This window comes from Paramormyrops kingsleyae, chromosome 22, assembly GCF_048594095.1.
Source record: "Paramormyrops kingsleyae isolate MSU_618 chromosome 22, PKINGS_0.4, whole genome shotgun sequence".
In the NCBI taxonomy this organism is placed as follows: Eukaryota; Metazoa; Chordata; class Actinopteri; order Osteoglossiformes; family Mormyridae; genus Paramormyrops; species Paramormyrops kingsleyae.
Window position 1 is genome coordinate 21,448,891 of NC_132818.1, and position 21,641 is coordinate 21,470,531.

At 45.5% G+C, this 21,641-nt stretch overlaps 4 protein-coding genes across 5 annotated transcripts; 2 read left to right on the top strand and 2 right to left on the bottom strand.

Annotated features, from left to right (window-relative positions):
• Positions 1–24: 24 nt before the first annotated feature.
• cdr2a (cerebellar degeneration-related protein 2a) lies at positions 25–7,900 on the bottom strand. Of its 2 annotated transcripts, XM_023835516.2 has the most exons (5): positions 7,675–7,900; positions 6,610–6,722; positions 5,423–5,571; positions 4,793–4,984; positions 25–3,576 (listed from the first exon to the last, which is right to left on the bottom strand). In XM_023835516.2, exons 1-5 carry the CDS (start codon positions 7,754–7,756, stop codon positions 2,781–2,783), a joined length of 1,332 nt encoding a protein of 443 aa, XP_023691284.1. In that variant the 5' UTR covers positions 7,757–7,900; the 3' UTR covers positions 25–2,780. The 2 variants fall into 2 exon arrangements, with proteins under 2 accessions (XP_023691284.1, XP_023691285.1); XM_023835517.2 differs by having other exon boundaries at positions 6,063–7,895.
• An 81-nt stretch (positions 7,901–7,981) lies between these two features.
• Positions 7,982–11,886, top strand: mfsd13al (major facilitator superfamily domain containing 13a-like). The gene is made up of 6 exons (XM_023835514.2): positions 7,982–8,507; positions 8,841–9,581; positions 9,686–9,840; positions 10,718–10,801; positions 11,151–11,294; positions 11,439–11,886. Exons 1-6 carry the CDS (start codon positions 8,349–8,351, stop codon positions 11,578–11,580), a joined length of 1,425 nt encoding a protein of 474 aa, XP_023691282.2. The 5' UTR covers positions 7,982–8,348; the 3' UTR covers positions 11,581–11,886.
• On the bottom strand, positions 11,836–16,489 carry si:ch211-139g16.8 (immunoglobulin superfamily member 6). The gene is made up of 6 exons (XM_023835520.2): positions 15,480–16,489; positions 14,289–14,612; positions 13,748–13,842; positions 13,532–13,585; positions 12,772–12,882; positions 11,836–12,339 (listed from the first exon to the last, which is right to left on the bottom strand). Exons 1-6 carry the CDS (start codon positions 15,532–15,534, stop codon positions 12,286–12,288), a joined length of 693 nt encoding a protein of 230 aa, XP_023691288.1. The 5' UTR covers positions 15,535–16,489; the 3' UTR covers positions 11,836–12,285.
• A 128-nt stretch (positions 16,490–16,617) lies between these two features.
• On the top strand, positions 16,618–21,582 carry LOC111855967 (ER lumen protein-retaining receptor 2-like). Its single transcript, XM_023835521.2, has 5 exons — positions 16,618–16,860; positions 18,464–18,564; positions 18,722–18,880; positions 19,555–19,807; positions 20,301–21,582. Exons 1-5 carry the CDS (start codon positions 16,770–16,772, stop codon positions 20,333–20,335), a joined length of 639 nt encoding a protein of 212 aa, XP_023691289.1. The 5' UTR covers positions 16,618–16,769; the 3' UTR covers positions 20,336–21,582.
• The last annotated feature ends 59 nt before the right edge of the window (positions 21,583–21,641 follow it).

The window sequence follows — 21,641 nt, forward strand, 5'->3', positions numbered from 1 at the left end:
TCAGAAACAGCGACATACGCAACGTTTTTATATAACCAATGCTTTTATTTTACCTTTCGTAAGTAAGTGCATATTCTAGCAGCAGATCATTCTAATCAGTACAACAGCCTTGAGAAATTTACATATGATAGAGAAAGGATTTTTTCCCGGACATCAATACTGTTTTGTTAACAATTAAAAACACATTTACATGTTAGTTTACACTACTCATATGTACACTATTGCAACTTAGAAATTACGAAAAGTGTTCGGTACTAAAATTCCTGGGTAACTTTAAAAAACAAAGCACAGACTTGGAGAGGCTGAGGTCAGGGCGGACGGACTGATCTGGGAACAGTGTCTGGAAGATCTGGAGGGCGTCTCCTCCCCTTTGCTGGGAAGGAGGTCGAAGCTGCTTTCACCCTTGTTCTTAAAGGTTGTGTGCTGGTATGTGTACTCCTAACATCTGAAATAAGACACTTCATCCCACTGTGAGTCACACCTGGACTGTCCGCAGATACAGGTGAGGTATATTCACAAAACAGCATACGGTCCTCCTGACCTCCATTCCGAAAGGTAATCAGCAAAGACATCAACGAAGTACAGTGACTCAGTTTCCTACTCCGCTTAAGCTACTCGCCTGGTCTGTCGTCGTTCTTTCACATAATTCACATTTTTTCCCCATAGTGCAATTCATCGACCCACTGCTCAGAAGGTTGCAGAAGTATTTCTGCCCAGTGCTCCCACTATTAAACGAAGTACAATGTGAAACGACGACAGGCCAGTGGAATGCCTGGACTTGGACGGTTTGCAGTAAATTAATCAGAAGCAGAGATAACAAAAATAACTCGCATAATAAATAATACACAAAAATGAGGAGAAATGTAACAATCCCTTTTTTTGGTGTTCTCGTTAAATCCCTGTTTTTCCTGGCTCCGCCTCCTCACAGTCTCACACACATAGTCTGTAGCCAGTGACATGTTGATGTACATACATGCTGACAGTATTTTTACGAGATCAGAGACACGGGATCTAAAGAGGCCCATTTATTACAGTGACTCGAGTCCTCCAGTGCCCTAACTGCTGTTTCATAACTGCAGTTTCCACTCAAGCAGGCCAATCCGTCACCGTTTGCTCTCTCTCTCTCTCTCTCTCTCTCTCTCGTTCAGCCTTCCATTCTGTTTATACTGTACATCAACAATCCACAACAAATCAGTAAGCTTCATAAGAAATACTACTGTTTCATCCAACTTGAATTGCACTATTTAAATTCACATTTTAGTTGTGGGATGAACAGACTGCTCCCAAATTAAGTATATGGTAAAATTAGCATATTTTATGGTAACTCATAAAAACGCACACAAACTGGTTCTAAAGTGCACGGCAGTGCATGATCACTACGGCAGATTCCTTTTCAGCCGATAGAAATCCACTGAAATCAAAACCTACTTGCGAACAACTACCAAGCTAAAACCGATCAAGTTTGTCGTAATAAACATTAAAAATGCGTAAGATACGCTGAATAGCCTTTAATTAAAAGGTAAACACACCCATTGTGTGCTTATGCATCAATTAGTGCCTATCGATTTGCTACAATTCTAATAAAAGACGGTTACATTGTATTATTTACATGTCACTTTAGCCATTCAATGAACACTTTGATTGAAATAACTTAAACATTTTAATACACTTTCATGCATTTATACAGCCAGACATTCCTAGAGATATTCAGGGAAAATGACCTGATACAAGGTACTACAGCAGAATCCCTACTGGGATTTCCCAAAATGGAATAAGCCTGAGTGTTTAACCACTGCGCCACCTGCTGCCTGAAATGATTCATTGTTACCTCTGGTAGGCAGAGGCAGTTTTCCACTGAGGTATGAATTGGTTTACATCAGTCCTGTTGTGGTTTTCACACTATATAAAAAAGATTTAGCTTCATACTAATTCACCTAACACAGGGCTATTCAAATCACGGTCCTCAAGGACCGAGCACTCCTGATTTTCCAGCCTTCCTTCACCTATGAGCCAGGTGTGAAGCCTCTGTGGCCAATCAGAAACAGTAATTATCAAAGTAACTCCCTGGGAGAATTGAAAACAAGGCCTGGATTTGGAATCAAGGGATTGAAGATTTGAAGAGCCCTTACCTAGTATATGTGGCCAGGCAATGCTACGGCAGAAAGGCTTAGAGGTAATATCATATCACTGGACGTGATATTATGGTCTGTTGACTGAAGTGTAAAACAACACAAGCAGCATCGCACACATACTGAGTTCTCTACGTGACAATACGACTTCATTACCACTTGCAGATAACACACCGACTACGAGTAATATTTCCAAATGGATAATCCTTCACAATAACATTATTAAGGAAGACTTTATAGTGCTATGGAATCATGCAGAATTATAATCGATACAATCTCACCAAAGCCGTAGCCATGATTTTCAAAATACCAAGGTCAAACGCGAAAGCCCATCCTACGTGTGAATGTGGTGGATCGTGGCTATTGGAGTTGCAAAAAAAATGCTGAGGACTTGACCTTGGTGTCCTCAATGGTATGAATTTGACGGTTAACGGCCCCTTCTGGGAGTTGGAATCCAAAGTCAGCTTTCGGGAGAATACGGAACCCAAGTTCCAATGTTTTTTTTTTCGTTTAATGAAGAAACTACAGTGAAACGGGATCTTCTGGAGCTGAGTGAGGTGGCTGTTGGTGTAGTTGTCTTGCTTTGGTGACCTAGGAAGTAAACCAAGGCACACCGTGTCAGCTCTCGTCCCTTCAGCTTTTATGAGGACATCAATGGCTTTGTTTGCTGTGGTTCTCACTCAGGTCCTCTCTGGTCTTGCGGATGCAGTTGAAGATCTCCTGGAAGAGTGCCCTGTACTCAGGCGGGGAGGCGTCCACGTCGGCCCCGGGAGTCTCGGCGGAGGAGGTGGAGCGACGGTGAGTTCTGTCGGTGCCCGTGGTCTGTACGGCCTTGTGGCTCGGCCCGTCTGCCACCTGCTGGCAGCGGCTGAGCAGTGCGTCGTAGCGGGCCTGCAAGGCACTGTACTGCTCGTCCACCTTGCGTAGGAGGGAGGAGCCGCGTGGCCGGACGGCCTGGGAGCGCCGGGCACAGAGGCGCTCGTGCCCTTGGAGAAGGTCCTCGGTACTTGGGCTCCTCAGCAGATTGCCATCACCAAGATGCCTGCCCTCAGGACCACCCACGTCAGACTCCGCCTCCGACTCCGCCCCCGACTCCGCCCCCATGTCAATCTCCTCCTCATGCAGGGGGGTGAGGAGCGTCTCGGAGGACAGCCTGCCTCCCCGCGCCCTGGCCCGGGCTGCCTCTATGCTCCACAGCCGCCGCAGCTCCTCCACCTGCTGCTCCAGCCGCTGCCGCCGCTCCCAGCAGCCCTCCAGCTCGGCCAGTCGCTGTCCCAGGACACTGCTGTCCTGCGCCGCCAGCTCCACCTCCTGCTCGGCCACCTGCCGGCGCGCCTCCTCCGCCCCTAGCTGCGCCCTCAGCGTCTGCAGGGAGACCTTCAGGGCGGCGTTCTCCTCCTCCGCGTTGGCCAGGTCGACCTCGGTCAGGCTGCAGTCTATGTCCTGTCTGGTCACACCCATGAACCCTTACAGTCACGCTCACCAAGGCCCTGCCCAGACTGCCCACCACATAACCACATCCCTGCCACATCTAGGAGGATTTTACTTGCACATTCACTTTGGAAGTACCGCAGTTAATCACTTTTAACACCAGTACTTCTCTATGTTATGTCGCTTTTGTAATTTACTTTATTTCACTTTAAAGTAACTAGTTAGACCAAAACAAATTCCTTGTGCTTAGGCTGTACATGGCTAATGAAGCTGACTCTGATTACCGTGGTGAAACGGACTGGCTGGTACCTAAAAAGATCCCTGCTGTGAGTTTAGGAGAGGAAACCGGGTAGCGTTAGCTGCTGGGTCATCTAGAAGCTTGTCGGACCTGGAGTATTCTATCTGCTTTCATTTGTGATGGCTGACTCACACTAGGGAATCCATACCATGCCCAAGCACGTTTCACCTCCAAAGTCTAGTTTGTTTGACTAGTGTTATCGCCCCATACCATCCTCCTTACCCAGAATTGCTTGAAGACTTGGGCATGGTTCAGTTGGATTTGTGCACGACTAGCGCGATCACTATCCGTGCCCGAGCACAGAACTCAGACAATCGTGCAGGTACCTGCACATAAATGCGCACATGATCACTAAACATGAACTGGGCCCGGAAGGAAAGATTCGGGTAGCTGTACAGCTCGGGTAGCAACAAATATTTAACAAACATTGCACTTAAGGGATCACTTTGGTCAATGCCAGAGGTGCAGTGTTTGCTGGAAATTTGGTAAAATATGGGACTGTGTTATTAAACCTGCAACACGATTAAACGAAAATCACCGTGTTGCATACTCGATAAATCTACGAGAGGGCTATATGTCATCACGCCCAAAACAACTGCAAATAATCCGTAAAATAAGCCCATCGGTCTTGAAGTCCACTGTGCTGTGCAAAAGCGCTTTTCTTCCGACGTTTTCTTCTACACAAAAAGTGATGACAAAAGTGTGCTCGGGTCGAAACGTTAAGCACAATGTGAGCGCACACCGGCGGGAAACGGGGGTGATCATACTCAGGCACGGTGCAGGGCTGCCGGGCCATGTGTGAGTGCCCCCTTGTGGTTAGAGCTTTGATTCTCAGGTACAAGCTACTGGTAGCAGAAAGAGGCCATGCAGGGATGTGTGGAGTACGGCACTGATCAGACGCAGCGGTGGTGCAGGGTGGGAGGGAGGTACTCACTCAGGGGGGGTTTCCATCACGCAGCACATGCCTGGGGAGGCCAGGCCCGACACCCACTCCGACGGATCCTTGTTCCCGCTGCCCGGCTGGGCAGATCGGCTAGTGCTGTCTGGCTGGGCGGGCTTCAGGTCCTCCACCTGCTGCTGCAGCTCCGTCATTTGTGTCTGCAGACCCTCAATGGTCTCTGATAGGCTGAGGATCACAGAGAAGCAGGCGTGAGCGTCCCAGACCAAAGGTCCCATTTCACTGTTTACATGATTATAGTATATATGGCAAATATCAAATCAAATCACTTTTATTGTCACTTCACTTCTCACCACTACACAGCTACTATACATGTGAAATGTTTGTGTGCAAAGCCTCTCGAAGCAGCCATAGTACGACACGAATTAACAGTCAAAATAGAAGTATAAATATATAACACATAAGACATTTGACAAATCTATGTATGTAGGTGCTTGAAGGAGCTTGTGACAAAGCTGCCAATCTTCGGCGCCATCTTGGTTCAATGTCCAGTCGCAACTATATCGCGATGTGATATAATGCAGCCCTAATAGTATGATATACACATAAAATATGATAACGGTCCAGTTCCTTGACAGATGCCCCGCCATCGAAGCTCTGTCTCACCACTGTATCTTCTGCTGGGCCATGCGGTTCTCCAAGACCAGCCGGTGGTTGTCCTGCTCCAGCTTTTGCGAGGTCAGCTCCAGCTGGTCGTAGACCTTGGTGTGCTGCTCGCTCATCTGTCGAAGAAGCTCCACCTGCCTGGACAGGTACTGAGAGGGCGGAGTGAGAGGACGATGTGAGTATAGGAGACCCCAACAGGAGCACAGGGTAGGACAGCCAGCCAGTGATGAGATGGAGGTTACTAACTGACTTTCTGGTTCCATATCACCCATGACCAATATTACTGGTGACAAGCTTACCTGAGTTCGCATTATCCATTATGGACACTAAGGATGTTTAATAAGATAAACTTCATAGTTTTGTTAGCTGGTTCACAGATAGGTTTGATTTCAGTGAACTTCTATGCACCGAAAAGGCACCAACTGTAATAATCATGCACTGCTGTGCACTTAAGAACCAGTATTTATGTCTTTTGACAAGTTAGCATGAAGTGTCATTATCTACCACTAAGGAATCCGGCATGGGCGCGGCAGGGGAAGTGTCACGCTTTTGCTCCCTTTCCATTCAATAAAACATGACAAAAACATTGCGTAACGTGCCACATATTTCCAGACAGCAAAGATTAATGCAAAACACTAACCAAAGCAGGACTCATCTTTGCTGTGCTGTTTAATTCCTAGCAGAGCTGATTATCCACCTATTAACTCTCTGATCTTCTGCCGCTTCTGTACATCTTCTTTATTAATATCGCTGCAGTTTTTCTTTTTAATCATGATCAGCATGGCTCACGCTTTTGTTTATTTTTTCTTCCATCTTATTTCCCTGCTGTTCCGAGTTTAATCCCCTTCTTCCTTGCTAACTAGAACACGAAGTCGCGTCAGGAAGCTAAAGGCAGATTTTTTCAGAGGAGCGGATGTAACGCTTTGTGTTTCAAGTTAGACGTTAACCTTTGTTCTATAGACTGTGGCTGTCAGCACGAGCTGACTGTTGAACTATTGGATAGTGGCTTCCTAGACGAAAGGTCAGTGCTGGCAGAGGATTATGTCTGCCAAAATATGAGTACATATTATTGATCCTCATTTTAAAAAAACTCATCTATGGCTAATATTCCCCACAGGACAGTTCGTTGACTTTCAGCTCCCTTCCCCTGTGCAGTTTTGGTCCTGCCGCCGCGTCCCGAGCATCACCTCGATCTCCTGCAGCTGCTCCTGATTGGTGGAGTACATCTGCCGTAGACCCGCCTCCAGCTCATGGTTCCGCTCCAGCAAGGTCTTACCCAGCTCGGCGGCCAAGTGGAGGTCTGAAACGCACGCGGCACACGGGGCAGAGCTGAGTGCTGCTGCACACGCCCACCCACTCACGCTAAGCGAGGTGGGGGTGGGACGACCGGCTGTCCGGGCGCAGAGCAGGTCAGCAACGAACTAATCCAAATATTATGGCGTAATCCAAATATTATGAGCGCATTCTCATGTTTCAAATGCTTTTAAACAAAGGTAAATGATGTTTCATATGAATCTACCATTAAACATAATCCTCACTTATGTATTTTTGCATAGTTATAGTGTTAACACTAAAAAGCAAAATCCTCTATTTCCACGATTTTTTAACAAATTCTAAGTCTTTCACGGCTGTCAGAAGCAAATACTGCTCCGAATTTTACTTTAGTGTCATTTGTAAGAAAATGTCAGAAACCACTTAATATTTGGAAAATAATTATCCTTGAAAACACAGTATATTTTAGTACATCAGCGCGCAGTAAAAAAACAGCTGTAATTTTTGATGTCACGTCGATTTGGAAGCTAGGCTGTAGAACAAAAGCATAACTGAAAAACCTCTAGGAATTAAAGAGATCCTTTTGTCAGATCGATAAAGTTAGCTTCAATATATAAAATGTTAAAAAATGGTCTGTTATCTTAGACAGAAAGATCGTCTCGTTTGATGGTTTTAGCAATACTTTAATATAATCATCTTTAGGACGAGTTGGTATTTTAGTAATAATCGTTTTCCAAATGCTGTAAATCAGACAACGCAGCAGAATCTGAACAGCATTGTACATTAGACCACTGCATGGATTTTTATCTTTTATTACATGATATAACACTATTACGACACAGTGCATTTAAAGAGGTTTAACACTTAAAAGGCGTTGTCTATCCAGCACACTTTATGCTGTAGTGCCATGCTATATGGGCGCGACCGATGCCCTTCAGAACGGCTCCTTGTCCCCCCCCCCATCCTTTAGAGACTCTCACCTCGCTTCACATCCTCCACGTCGTACCACGAAACATCCTTCTTGCCTTCGAACTCCTGCTCCAGGGTCACATCGCTTAACATTTTCACCCTGCCGACGTATGTGCCCGCCTTTCCACAGGCTTCTCTCACCGGTCCCGTTGTCTCAGGCGACAAGCTTGCCGGGGTCCCTGCGGCGTATTAACATCCTCCAGCGGCGCGCCCGGTCTGCAGCAACGTGGCAACCGCCTCTTTCCTCAGTATGCTAATTAGGGGCGTGACGTCGTTACTATACTTGATTGATCATATTATGAACCAATGAATAAGAAGGAAGGCGGGTTCGGACCATAAGTTGTCCAATAGCTAAGGCGCACAAACCCTTGTTGCCGGTACTTCCAGTTAAGCAAGTCAAAATGGTAGGAAAAACAAGCTGTGCTTTTTCTATGTATGCAACTAAGACTGAATATGCACGTTTATTTTGCTTGGGGATATAAAAGTACAGCAAGTCATTTTCTGAAAGTACTACCTTTATATAATGCTTGTATTGTCAAGATTCTTCTTCGGCTGTCTGTATGTGAAGGTTTAGTCGCTGGATTCTCTTTTGTCTGGCATTTTGGAGCACCCTAACTCCACCGGTCATAACGACAGCAAAAGCACATGCCTTAAGAAAATCTTGCTAAAATACACTGGAGACGCGATGAGATTCCTTGTAAGTTTAGGAATGAATCCGGCTGCTGTAGCATACAGTATGACCACAGTAGGAGCTGGGATGATGAACAGCATTTTCAGCTTCTATTACGTTAAACTTTTCTTGAGCAAGTACAAGATATCCGAAGGAGATTTCCATCGGTCACAGGTGAGTAGGATGTACATCATCTGTATTTGTGATTTGCTGATACAATGTATAGCGAAATATTAGCTATTTATTCTCATTCTCTCTTTTACAGTCCATGCAAAGTTAAACCTTATATAAATGAATATAGCGTTTTGTCAAGGAAATATTTGCACATTGTATTTCTTACCCGGAGTTCTTACCCGGAGATTTTGGGCCCCATGAAAGCGTTTTATATTAGACCCCCAACCCAGACCAATCCAATTATGCTCCACATTTGCCCTTGGAATCGTCCGTAGAGCAGCCCTGTTTCTTAAACCTAAATTATTTACTGATGTGCGGTATTTTGCTTTTCAGGTGATCTACATGATCTGGAACGCTATAAATGACCCACTCTTTGGATACATCCAGGACAATTCCCGACTGCCCTGCTGCTCCCAGCGCAGACTGTCTATCCTGTACGGCGCGCCTCTGTACTGCCTGGCCTTCCTGATCGCTTGGTTCCCATGGCGAACCTATTCAGCGGGCGACTGGCTGAGCGGCCTGCACCTGTCGGTGGCTCTGTGCGCCTTCGACGGCCTGCTGACCTTCGTGCTGCTGGCGCAGTGCGCCCTCTTTGCTGAGATTTCGGCCCGGCACCAGAGCCGCCTGCAGCTCGTGCAGTACAGCCAGGGGGCCTCCCTGCTGGGCTCCTCTAGCGTGCTCTTTTGCAGCCTGCTGTCTCATAACATGGAGGATTTTGGGGCCTTTCAGGGTGTGACTGTTCTGGTGGCAGTCCTGGCCTGCTGCTGTATGCTCTACACTGGTTTCCATAGCGACAGTCGCTACGACACCCGGAATGGTGCAGATGAGGGCGGGGCTTCTTCACGACCTGGCCCCGCCCCTGCGCTCTCCCTCACCGCCATTGGCTCCATGACCTGGCAGATCGTCTCCCAGAGGGACTTCCAGTTGTTTGTGATCATGAACTTTTTCCAGGTCTTCATGGTGGCTTTCTGCAATAACTTCACTCTGATATTTGCGGAACACCTCATCCCTCAGGACGCCCTGTCCTCAACAGCTAAGAGCATTTTGTACGGGGCTGGTTTCATCTGCCCCCAGGTGTGAATATCTAGACGGCATATGGTATTGTACTGATCGGCAATGATTCCTCATCATCAATTCAACTCGTCGTCAATCGGTTTCCTGCCCATCTTGTCTCTTAGATTCTGGTGCTGAGTTCCCAGAGGCTGCTGCAGAGCCTGGGGTATTACAGGCTGATCCTGCTATCTTTTTACCTGGAAGCAGGGGCTGCCTTGGTCATGCTCCTGCTCGGGCAGAGCCACTACTACATCCTGGCCGTCTTCATCATCTGCAACATGTGAGCACAGGCCCCAACCAGCTCTTTTTGGCTATAGGTGCAGCTACAGTGTTTCCCAACCCAGAGCAAAAATGTGGACTGTCTAGCAGGGAGCTGGGAGGGAGCAAAAATGTGGACTGTCTGGCAGGGAGCTGGGAGGGAGCAAAAACGTGGACTGTCTGGCAGGGAGCTGGGAGGGAGCAAAAACATGGACTGTCTGGCAGAAAGCTGAGAGGGAGCAAAAACGTGGACTGTCTGGCAGAAAGCTGAGAGGGAGCAAAAACGTGGACTGTCTGGGGGCCCCTGTGGACCGGGGCTGGGAAACACCAGCTTAACACATGAAAACATTAAACCGAAATAACATTATTAATAAATGGCTGATTAATACTCATCTACTGCAGAGTAACTCACGGCAGGCATAATGTCAGATATATACATCATGTGGAAAGGAGAGGAATAGTTGTAGTGAAATAGAATGATAAAGGTCATAGATGAGCATTCTTGTGTGATGGATTCTTTTTCTGTTATTTAAGAGATGATACCCTATCAGGGTTATTCAAATCACGGTCCTGAAAGTCCAAGCCCTGCTGATTTTCCAGCCTTCCTTTACCTGTGAGCTGGGTATGAAGCCTCTGACCAATCAGAATCAGTCATTATTAAACCAACTACCTGGGAGAATTGAAAACAAGGCCTGGATTTGGATTTGAGGTCCAGATTTGAAGATCCCTGCCCTATATTCAAAGTTTTGTTTGTGCAGGAGATAAGTGATATTGATGGTACTCCGCTCAGCACTATGAAGGGCTGCACAGTGTGATTCTAAGCTGCCAGATTGCTAAATGTGACACAGCGAGTCTTTGATCTTTGAGCTTCATCGCTGTCCTCTTTCCCTTTCTTCTAGGGTCCTGGTTCAGGCCACTTTCAATCTGTTTAACTTGCCCCTGGCAGACATCATAGACTTGGATCTTCACACTTACAAACGCAGGTAATCCCTTTAGTTGATGACTTCATTTGAAGCTCATTTCACCTCTAACCCTATGCATTACCAGACTACGCTTCAATACACCATCTCTGCACCCGTTTCATAGAAATAAGTTTTTTTACGGTATTAAAAATAATACCTTTGGGATTTCTAAGTGCTGGGGAATACCGTCATACTGTCATTCCACCCAAGCCTGATGTTGATGGTGAATGATTGCTTCTGTAGGCCTCTTATTCTGATGGAGTTCACTGCATGCCTATGTAGAGTGAACCTCAGGCTCCCAGAACGACCTGGACTTAACAGAGCACTGTAGCATTTGGGTGACCTTCCCCCTCCCCCCATGCCACGCCAGCTCGCCTCTGTCCTCCATGGTGTTTGGCACCAACGCCCTCTTCACGAAGCCCGCCCAGTCCCTGGCACCCATGCTGGTGGTGACTCTGCTCAACAAGTTCGGTTACGAGGACCTGAAGGACGTAAGCGCCGTGGCGGACCCCAGGTATGGTCGGAGCACGTCCTCTCAACAGCGGTCACGGTGACTTTCTGTACCACCTCAACTTTCGCCGTGGTGCCCCAGTAGCCTTGCTGGTAGCTTGCAGGCCCATCAGTACCCATAGTCTTGTTCCTCTGGGTTCCTCCCCAGCTCCCTGCAGATGCTCCACGGTGCCATGTTCCGCTTGGTCTGCCTGCTGCCCCTGGGTGTCGCCCTCTTGCAGTCTTTTGTGTGGAGACCTTTCTCCATCAGAGACAGCCACACAGTAGATGCCAAGTACGCCGAAACCTGAGCCGCTCAACACCGTAGGGATGTCAACTTTGGGAAAATGTGGGACGTATATGAATCACGATAAACTATTAGTGAAGGCATCTCATGTAGTGCCAAGCGAGCTTTAGCCATGTGCTTCTGGAATTCCCTAAACTAACCAATCACAGTGGACCTAACCATGAGATTTATTCTTAACTTTTGTTACTCATAGATCTTTTTCAAACTGAAATCTTTGATTTATGTGCCTCTGACTAAGCACTGAGTAAAACCACATTGCTATTTGAATAGAATTTATTATAGAAAAAATAAACATTTAATTGTTTTACTACTTGCTGCAAGTTTACGCATCACTGAATGTATATCTTTGTTGTTTTGATAGTCATTTGACAGAGAGTACATAACCAGTTCTAACAGACCATATACTCATTACGCTGGTGATCACCCCTCCCCCCATCCGAAGACTACCCCCGAGTCCAAAGTAGAGATACTAGAAGTTAACCTGACAGGATCTTAACATCCTAAGTGGATCTCGGAGGTCTGGAGGAATCGCAGATCACCGACTGAAAGTGGACTTGCCCAGTGAAGCAGTCTGTTGGGTTAGTTGGATATTATGAGCCTGTCTCTGCCTCACCGCTGCTGCGTTTCCATATTAAGGATCCGTGGTGTCTACAATTTCCCAGGTTCCTCCTGTTTCCCATTATTCCACTCCAGGCCAGGCGTTCTGTGCTCACATGTTCTGGTACACAGTCTCGTCCACTGAATCGGAGCAGGTCATCTCGTCCTGAAAGGGGTATGGAGTGGACTGTCTGCATGAGTACGCCTCAGGTGGAACATCACTGCATGCATTGACACACCTGACAATTACGAGTATCCAGGCACAGAAAACTAGACAGTGAGATGTTCCATACTGCAAACAAACTGCCCATGTTTATGAACTATGCTTGTTTATGTGGAAGTGCTAAACCTGCAGGCAATAAGAAAACCTCTAAACAGGAACTTAATGTGTCTATTGAGTCACTTAGGCTGTTTCTGTGTCCATCCACAAAAACACATTTTGACTGAATAGTCCCTGAGGTAACACTGCATTGGGGTTTCCCTTGGATACAAACTAAGTCCTAGTTCTATGTATGGAGTCTCCCAACTGGCTATAATCAAGTCAAAGTCATTTGTGTTTCCATGTTTGGGTCGACTTAAGGATGTGGATGTCAGGCACCTTTGGCTGAACTGGGGTCAGGCTGTGTTTCTTCATGTGCTTTTGCAAGTTCCTCTTGCTGTATAGCTCTCGCACCACATTTTGGAACTGGGCTGATCGAATGGGGCCGTCCTGCAGAGGAAGGACTGTCACAATCGCTGCATTCCCGCACCAGCCAAATGCATGCTGGTCGGCGTGTCTCATTATGACCCCGCTGGCTGCTGAAATCATGCAGACTATATGCCTATATTTACTCAATTCAGTTAGCGGAGCACGCTGCCTACTGCTGTTTCGGTAAATCATAGAAGCAATAAGTGAATAACTGAAGCGGCGGTGAAGAATGGGACAGATCAGCAGCCACAACATCTTTTAAAAGAGGAGACATTGTGGATAAACAAAGTAGAAACATGTTGGTGGTGTGGTGGCACTTAAACATCCAACACGTTTAGTAAACTAAGTATATGCTGAATTTATACAAATGACTAACTTTTGGGCGTCACAGTGCACCCCTCTTTTTAATATTATTGGCGTACTCCTAATCTGCTTCCCAAATTGTGGCCGTAAGTAAACATTCATACAGTATCGAAAAGCCGGCATCTGGACAAAATTTATGCCCGTCATCTAAGGCCCTGGTGTTTATTGCACATGCGCCATACAGCTGCGATGGGGTTTCGTGCAACCCTACCACTCGCCATAGGTGTTTAGTTTGCCTGAAGCTGCGTCTTCTGAGACCCCATGACCGTTTGGCGATTGGTACGATTCCTTAACCACCAGTACCAACCTTCCCACTGCTGCCATGCTCTCTGCCAGTGAAAGGGGCCGTTTTCCTCTGCATCTGGCACACAGAGAGGAAGCAGGTTATGGCCCAGTGAAGCTCAACCAAGGCCTGAAGCTGCAAAGTCGACACATGATCTCAAAAAGACATTTACTACGTCCACAATAGTGCGTCCATATAACAAGAACCAACTAATGACCTCTTTAACAACTGTTCTCTTACCTTCTTTAGGATAAGCAGGACCAGCAGGGCCAGGCTATACAGAGCCAGAACGACGAACAACGTCCACACCAAGGCATGCTTCACATGGCTGTACTCTGCTCAACCGATAGAGCAGTGTAGATGCAGGTCCAGGGCAAAGTTAGCAAATACAGAGCAGAATATTTTCCTGTTAGCGCCATGCAGAGCACTTGCTAGATCAGCATCGCATATCGAGTTTCAGGTTTTATTGTCACTCGTTCCAAAGAACACAGTCAAACTCTTGTGCTGTGGTTTCAGGGTTGGGGAACAGGCGCACGAGGAGAGACAATAGGACCAACGTCAGTGCAAATTAGGGACAAAACCTCTGGGTGGTAAAAGACATTACAATGCAATACAGTGCCGTATAGGAATTGTAGTCACCCCAAGGCACTGAACAAGGGTGAGTGGCATCTATTATTGAAAGAAAGAAAGAGTGAATAAGGCAAAGTGCGTAACGAGGACCATGAGAACAGGACTAAAAGACACCATTACTGATAGCCATGGAGTAGCTGCCTGCACTGACCTCTCACCACCAGCAGGGTTCCCCCGCCAACATAACGGCCCCCAGGGCGGGTGAAGTCCTTGACTATGACGCCGCAGTAGTACACCCCACTGTCATTCATGGTAACGTTCCTGATGAGCATCTCTCTTGCATTTTGGGCATACTTTCCATTAGACTGAAGAGTCCTGTTGCTATTGGCCTCAAACTTGAACCAGACGAACCTCAACTTGAGATTATCTGCGCAGTCGCTGGTGGAGTTGACCTCGCAGTGAAGCACGGCCTCAGGACTTCCACTCCACTTGGACACCCAGCCTTGCTGGCGGATGTCGATCTGGCACGTGTCCACTGGCAAATGTCACAACAATGGGGGAATCTGAATTTATCAAACGTGTTGACTAAGAATATGTAAAATTACCAGATTTTACATTGATGGCTCGCTGCAACAGAAGCTTTAATCTCTGGGTTTATAATTATTTAATACGAGGATTCTCATCAAGAAACATTTCAATGATTACAACTAGGAGGGCAAGAGGCTTGTTGAGACGTTTTTCACAACTCCTCGAAACGCTGTTATGAAGACTGTAGAGGAAGTAACAATTCACTTCAGTTATCTACAAATCAATTTACCAGAGAATCACCAGAGAAAAAGCAGCAAACAAGTAAGCTGTGGTTGAATTTATTCTCCATTGATGTTGGCGTTTACAGCCACCTATTATATAAATTCTCACCAAATGACATTTCAATGGACGATTTTGGACAAAACTGAGTTTTTATGGTACCCAGGGAGACATTTTCGTAAGGCTGCTATCCTGTCCTCAGAGGAAGTAACAGTTCAGTTTAGATATATACAAATTAATTTTTCACCAGACAGTACAACATACTAAGTAAACTACCCATTTTTAAATAATTTACATACGTAAATGTTACTAATAAATTTAACTACATCTATTCAGCAGAAACTTCAGTCCAAAGCAATTTCCAAGTTAAAAGTCTGTGAAGTCAGACGGCATCCGGCACCGCTATAGAAATTGGGATTAAATGATGTATGATTACGCTGCCAGACACGGATTTAATCTCGCGACCCTCTCGGTACAAACACTGAGTGCTACATGACTGGTAGGTACACAGTGCACCCTGAAGGGTATAAATCAGTAAACTTAAAAAAAAAAAAAAAAAATTACCTCTCTTATTAATTATTCTTCCTGCACTTACCTGTGCATGTGAGCATGAAAGCAAATAGTGAGATTAAAGATGTTTCCAGAGTCATGTTTAAGAAAGTGCCTGTAATCCTCCTTGAAGGTCCACCGCCGTCTTGTGACTTGTTGCAAAACGAAGGAATACTGTAAGACTGAACTCTCTTTCTGTTTCATGCCTATCTTCCTTCCTCTTGTGTGTCTCATCTATCCACTTTTTTGAAATCGGTCATGTTGTGTGGCAACATATCTCACTACTGCTTTGGGATACTCCAAATCATATTTTCCTAGGTTAACCAGACATTTTCTTTTGTATGTAAAACAAGCAATAATTGTCTGATCTAAAAATGAATGAACAGATCAGAAACAAAGAAAATTCTGTACAATCATAAATATATCTGGAGTAGGGTAGTGAATTCTAACATATATACACTAAGGCCTGTGTAATGAGTCCCAGCTATAGCCATATTTTATGTGGGTATATGTTTGAAAAATTAAAAAAGTAATTATCTAAATAACTGTTTATCATACTGAATGGGTGACCAGCAGTCTCCTCGTGTACCGATGACCATGTCATTACTTCACTTTTTTTTTAAATCAAATTTGGTTAAATAACCAGCAGCATAAAAGGGGAATTAAGTTCAAGGGTGTCGATGACATATTTGACAGTAAACCGTCAAATGCTGTTTTGTCTTGTCCTATAGGTCGCTTCCAATGCATTCACAGTTTGCATTGTACGTCCCTTTTAAATGAATTTATGTATCGGTATCTCAAGATATGGGCGCAGGAACCGTGAGAAGGGTGGGTATTTATTTGCCCCCCAATAAACAGACCTATGTATTTAACTGATTATGTGCCCCCAATATCACACTGTCTCCTATGCCGTTGCCTTCAGCCCCATCCCTGGTTGCATTCTGATTCTTTAAGCCGCTCGGTGCTTTTGTAGTTTCGCTTTTATCCAGGTTTTGGTGCTGATCCCTCCATCCCACTCCTATCATTCACTGTGATTTCCTTTTTTACCCTGGTGTCCCTACCGATCTCTCCATCCCACTCCCAGTTCCCACTGCGACTTCCATTTTTATCCAGGTTTTCTTACTGATCTCTGCATCTAATTCCCAGACTGCACCGTGATTTCCTTTCCGTGCATATTCCTTCCCGGCTTGCATTGTCATTTCCCTTTTGGCCACGTCGCTCGATTCTCGCTATATTCCGCTGCCCTGCAGATCCGCCGGCGGAGACTCGCTACTTCAGCGGCTTAGAAACGCTTTGTTACTCTATCCGGTGGAGGATAACTTAATCCGGCGCAGATATGAACATTTTCAGGCTTACCGGCGATCTTTCCCATTTGGCAGCCATTATTATTTTGCTCCTTAAAATATGGAAAACCAGATCGTGTGCCGGTAAGTTCACGAAAATACATTAAACGGGAAGTTGGCCTAATAGCAAATATTTATGACTAGATTATATAGAAATTACTTGCACAGTATAGTTTTTCCCAAGTCTATCGATAGGCCGCGCATGTTTCGCAAGGGCGCAGCAGATTAGAAATGTCACTGATTTTAGTGGAGTAATATTCCGGGCTAATAAAGTTAGCTAAATTTGGCCGGTGTTTGGGATTAATGGACCTGTTCACACGGATATTTAATTCGCTGCACGTCTTGTGTATGTCCTGCGACCAAGAAATATATTTGTTGCAAGCTAATCGATGCATATAGTTAATAAAGTAAAACACGATCCATGATGCATCGTCTTGTCAGCCAGTCACGATATTTTTTGGAGTCATAATTTGAAGTGCAGATAGTTAGCTATGAGATTCGTAGTGTTTTATGGTTAAAGATTACATATACGGCTTACAGAACATTTTTATCTTGCTGCAGGTTAGCCATGTTAGCATGTAAGCTAATTGGCGATCGGCATGCAAAATGCATATAGGCGGTGGGCAATTTTATTCAGCTATAGCCCACATCTGCCGTTTTTTAGGCGAGGTTTGTTTAGTTTAATGTAGGTTTCATTTAATAAAGTGTTACTTTAGTTTGGGGGGGGGGGCGAGGCCTGCCCTGCCCTGCCCTCTGACGTGGCAGCGCCATCCGGGAAGATCCGCGTCTGGTCTCGCTTGCAACCGAGACATTACTTTGAACTTTGTTTTGGTGGTCTTTCACATCTTACTTGTCCGTTTTAAATGTGCATTAAGTCGTTGAGTTTGAAGCATTTTGCACCTGTCTGAATATATTTGTAGCCTTGCAAGAATCCAAAAAAAACGAGCAATGAGGAAATCACAACTGATAGTGCACCAAAAAAAAACTGATCTGTTAAAAGCTTTATTTGCATTTAGTTTAGAGAGGAGCATGCAGCTGTATTGAATAAAAAAGACTAAATATTAAATTTCAATGGCAATAAGTTGAACAATAATCACTGAACTCTCCAGATGCCCCCCTTTCCCCAGATGTGTCTAGTTGGTCAAATGTTTCCTCGTTGGAATAAGGAGTTGCATAGTCCATCTGAAATCGATAGTCATTTGAAGCCATGTGGCTGTGTGTGGTCCTCCTATACTGGGCCATGATCTTTATTTTATGTAAACGGATCTGTGAACCTCAATGAACAACTACAGCTGTCCTGTCCAATTGCTGAGAATGCTCACCTCAGCCCCGGCTCCAAAAGGGTTACCAGAGAGCCGACTTTGGGCACTGGCAGTGATTATGGGGTTAGAATGTTTTTAAGCTGCATCCTTTTATGCCTTTGAAATCTGCAACTTCTGCTTCCTTTGTAACATCCAGTTGGATGGGCAGGAATCCTGGTGCCACACTAGTATTTCGGTTGATATTTGTCTGATGAGCTTGAGGATGTGCAGTTTGGCAGCAGCCAGTTTGAGGGAATGTTTAATTGTCACCCCCTAATGTTGACACAGTATTACAAATATATCTGACGTAACTTTCGGTTTGTGTAAATACGCACTGGGATATGTGCGGCTCTGGTCCCATCTAAGGGTGGTTCCTGTTGTTTCAGGCATTTCTGGGAAAAGCCAGATCCTGTTTGCGTTGGTTTTCACTACCCGCTACCTGGACCTCTTCTCTTCCTTCATCTCCCTCTATAACACAGTCATGAAGGTAAGCTGATATATATACTTTTTTTTCCACGCCATAGAAACAAGAATCACTACTCCCCTGCCTTAGTTACAGATGTCCACTCAGGTTTAATAACCTCTGCTGTGTTATTGGGACGTTTCTCAGTGTCCTCTGTGACCCCTGTGTCTTCTGCCCTCAGGTGATTTACATCATGTGCGCGTATGCCACCGTCTATCTCATCTACGGCAAGTTCAAGGCCACCTACGACGGCAACCACGACACCTTCAGGGTGGAGTTCCTCCTTATCCCAGTAGTCTTGCTGGCCGTCTTGATCAACCACGCCTTCGCGCCCATGGAGGTGAGCTTCCTCGTTAAAGGTCTTGGGGGTGGTGCTGATGTGAATTTGTGTCCGGCCCAGTGTCTGCTGACACAAGAAGAAATATGGACTGAAAATCATATCTCAGTATTTGTAGGCAGAATAGCAATGTGTGTGTTTTCTATGAAGTAGTCTCTTTAATTTTGTGAAAGCCACATATCGGATGTCTCAAACATTTTTATTAAAATCAAGTGTGTTCAAAACGAACCAAAAATGCAGGCTTTCCTTCCCTGTTTCCAAATCTACACTGAATACCTATAGTTTATTTTCCATTAGTACATGCAGAAGTTTCAAAATAAAGGCAAAAACAATTCAAGCATTGAAGCAACCATTGGAAGTGCTTAGTAATTGGAAAGACCTTCATTTTAGTTCTGCATATCATGATATTTTAAACCTGTGAAAAGTTTGTCAATGTTTAAAACGAAATGAACCAAGACGGAACGGCCATCCGTCCCATGACGCCGACCCTGAGCCAGTCCTTTGCTTTTCTTGGCCCATGACGTGTTTGGGGCTCGAATGGTTTTCTGATGAAGGGATGATCCATGGGCTCCGTTCGCAGGATGTCCCGGGCATTCTGACACTCCCCACTTTAGAAGTCTCAGCTCTCTCATCATGGTACCCCAAGACCTTTACACTGTCCCTCATGATCATTACAGATCCTCTGGACCTTCTCCATCTATCTGGAGTCGGTGGCCATCTTGCCCCAGCTGTTCATGATCAGCAAGACGGGCGAGGCGGAGACCATCACCACGCACTACCTGTTCTTCCTGGGCCTGTACCGCACGCTCTACCTCTTCAACTGGATCTGGCGCTTCTACTTCGAGGGTTTCTTTGATTTGATCGCCGTCGTAGCAGGCCTGGTGCAGACCATCCTCTACTGTGACTTCTTCTACCTGTATATCACCAAAGGTGAGCGTACGTGGACACAGCCTCACAACTGCACTCACAGCAAGCAGAATTAGTAAAAAAAATAATAATAATAAAAATTATAAAATGCATTTTGCGAAATGAACTTTGACCTTGTTGGGAGGAGAGAAAAAAATACAGGCAGCTTTATGCTCCAAATCCATGAGCTACCGCTCTGTTTATATGGATAGTTTGGTTCCTGGTTTAAAATTTCTCCAATCTGCTTCACTCACTAAATATCAGGCCCTCCATTGTAATAAGGATTGTGACCTAATGGGACACACTTGAGTTAGGTTGCATATTTTTGGATGTGAATTGTGACAGTGCTGAATGCTGAGTGTCGGATTCATTAGTAAGGATCAGAAGCCGAAAGCTCTTCGGTCTGGCCGACTGCCGCGTCGCGCATCAAAACATGCGAGCCGGTAACCTGCGACACTGCGGCGGCGGAGAACTCGTTAACGTGACTGCTGACATCATCCTTCTGCTCCCTCTACAGTGCTGAAGGGGAAAAAGCTGAGCCTACCAGCATAAATGCCCCCAACCCCGCCCCCCCGGTCACGCTGCAGCGACTGAGCAGAGCCACGGGATTGGGGGGGGGGGGGGGCGTGTGGTCAAGCTACTACACTGCCGCAGGGCAGCCGAGGAGGGCGGGATGACTTGCGTCTCATCGGCCCGCAGTGCTGGAAAACCGGGATGGCCCCCCCCCCCCCCCCGGGCTTCGGTCTCGGATGTCTTTTACATCTTTACCTGTATTATTATTATTATTAGATTTCTTTTTTTTAATGAATAGAAATTAATGGGGAATATGGTTTTCTATGTGGGAGGTGCACTCTGGCTAAACATGCTTTTCGAAATGTACAGGTGTGACAAAGTGACGCTTAAATTGAGACCATTTTAGGTTTCTTGGAATCATTTATCTTATTTGTCCTTCAATTGATCGTTTCGCCTGATATGGGGGGGGGGGATGGGCCTGGTAAAGAATCCCTTGACTGGTGAGTCCTAGGGAGACTCAGTCACCCCCCCCCCCCCACACACGGAGCCCAGATCTACATTCCTCAGTAGAAGAGGAATCTGCCTGTGCTGTATCAGGATGGAGATCGAGAATTTTGTTTCCCCCCATCAAAGCGTGAGTGAAATGTCTTTGCATCAAAGTCTTGTGTCCATTTGGGTTTTCTGCTGTACATAGCTTTTTCTTTTTTAATTGTGTAACTGACCCAAAACAGCCCTTGTTTCACTTAATTTACCCAGCTGCTATTCCGGAATCCTTGATTGGAGAGTCTGGAGGTGTCACATTAATTTTGCTGGTTGAAGTCGGACTTTTCGGGTAATGACAGGCTCCGGTGTGTAGTGTGCGATTTGGGTTGTTATCCAGGTGCTTGTGGCTTCTGTCTGAAGGCTGCTACATTGTTGATGGATGATTAGGTCTGTTAGAGAGTTCATGTTGAGTTGGTTGATTTGAATGAAATCGATGGATTTTGGCAGGGCCAAAGTTGCTTAAGTGGAGTTTAGTGCCCCCTACTGGGATAACTAGAGAGATGGTTGGTACTTCCCTCTGGTCAATTTATGAATGCAGAAATTAATCAGTAAAGTGGGGACACTAAAATGCCAATTTGTGGACAGTTATGCTTTTTTTTTTTTTTTAAATCCCGGAAGTTTGTGATGAATTAATTTTGAATTATTTAGATTCCACATTCTGACAAAGCTTTTTTGTTTTGTTTGTTTCTTGTACATTGCATGTTACGCTGTGGGATCACCTCCAATAAAGATTTTATGGGAAACGTTTTGAGTTCCAGGAGTTTAATTTGTACCAGGCAAAGTAAATGGAGTTTGTAAGTAA

Excerpts from the sequence above, each read along its gene's own strand:
- cdr2a (XM_023835516.2), bottom strand. The coding sequence starts at position 7,756 with ATGTTAAGCGATGTGACCCTGGAGCAGGAGTTCGAAGGCAAGAAGGAT. Across the intron at positions 5,572-6,609 it reads AGCAGCTGCAGGAGATCGAG|TACCTGTCCAGGCAGGTGGA; the intron begins GTGATGCTCGGG and ends CCGCCCTCTCAG. Across the intron at positions 3,577-4,792 it reads GTGATGGAAACCCCCCCTGA|ACAGGACATAGACTGCAGCC; the intron begins GTGAGTACCTCC and ends GGGTGTGACCAG.
- mfsd13al (XM_023835514.2), top strand. The coding sequence starts at position 8,349 with ATGAGATTCCTTGTAAGTTTAGGAATGAATCCGGCTGCTGTAGCATAC. Across the intron at positions 9,582-9,685 it reads CTGGTTTCATCTGCCCCCAG|ATTCTGGTGCTGAGTTCCCA; the intron begins GTGTGAATATCT and ends CTTGTCTCTTAG. Across the intron at positions 9,841-10,717 it reads GTCTTCATCATCTGCAACAT|GGTCCTGGTTCAGGCCACTT; the intron begins GTGAGCACAGGC and ends CCTTTCTTCTAG.
- si:ch211-139g16.8 (XM_023835520.2), bottom strand. The coding sequence starts at position 15,534 with ATGACTCTGGAAACATCTTTAATCTCACTATTTGCTTTCATGCTCACA. Across the intron at positions 13,586-13,747 it reads TCCTGCTTATCCTAAAGAAG|ATGCAGAGGAAAACGGCCCC; the intron begins GTAAGAGAACAG and ends TCTGTGTGCCAG. Across the intron at positions 12,340-12,771 it reads TGACCCCAGTTCAGCCAAAG|GACGAGATGACCTGCTCCGA; the intron begins GTGCCTGACATC and ends TACCCCTTTCAG.
- LOC111855967 (XM_023835521.2), top strand. The coding sequence starts at position 16,770 with ATGAACATTTTCAGGCTTACCGGCGATCTTTCCCATTTGGCAGCCATT. Across the intron at positions 16,861-18,463 it reads GAAAACCAGATCGTGTGCCG|GCATTTCTGGGAAAAGCCAG; the intron begins GTAAGTTCACGA and ends CTGTTGTTTCAG. Across the intron at positions 18,565-18,721 it reads TCTATAACACAGTCATGAAG|GTGATTTACATCATGTGCGC; the intron begins GTAAGCTGATAT and ends TTCTGCCCTCAG.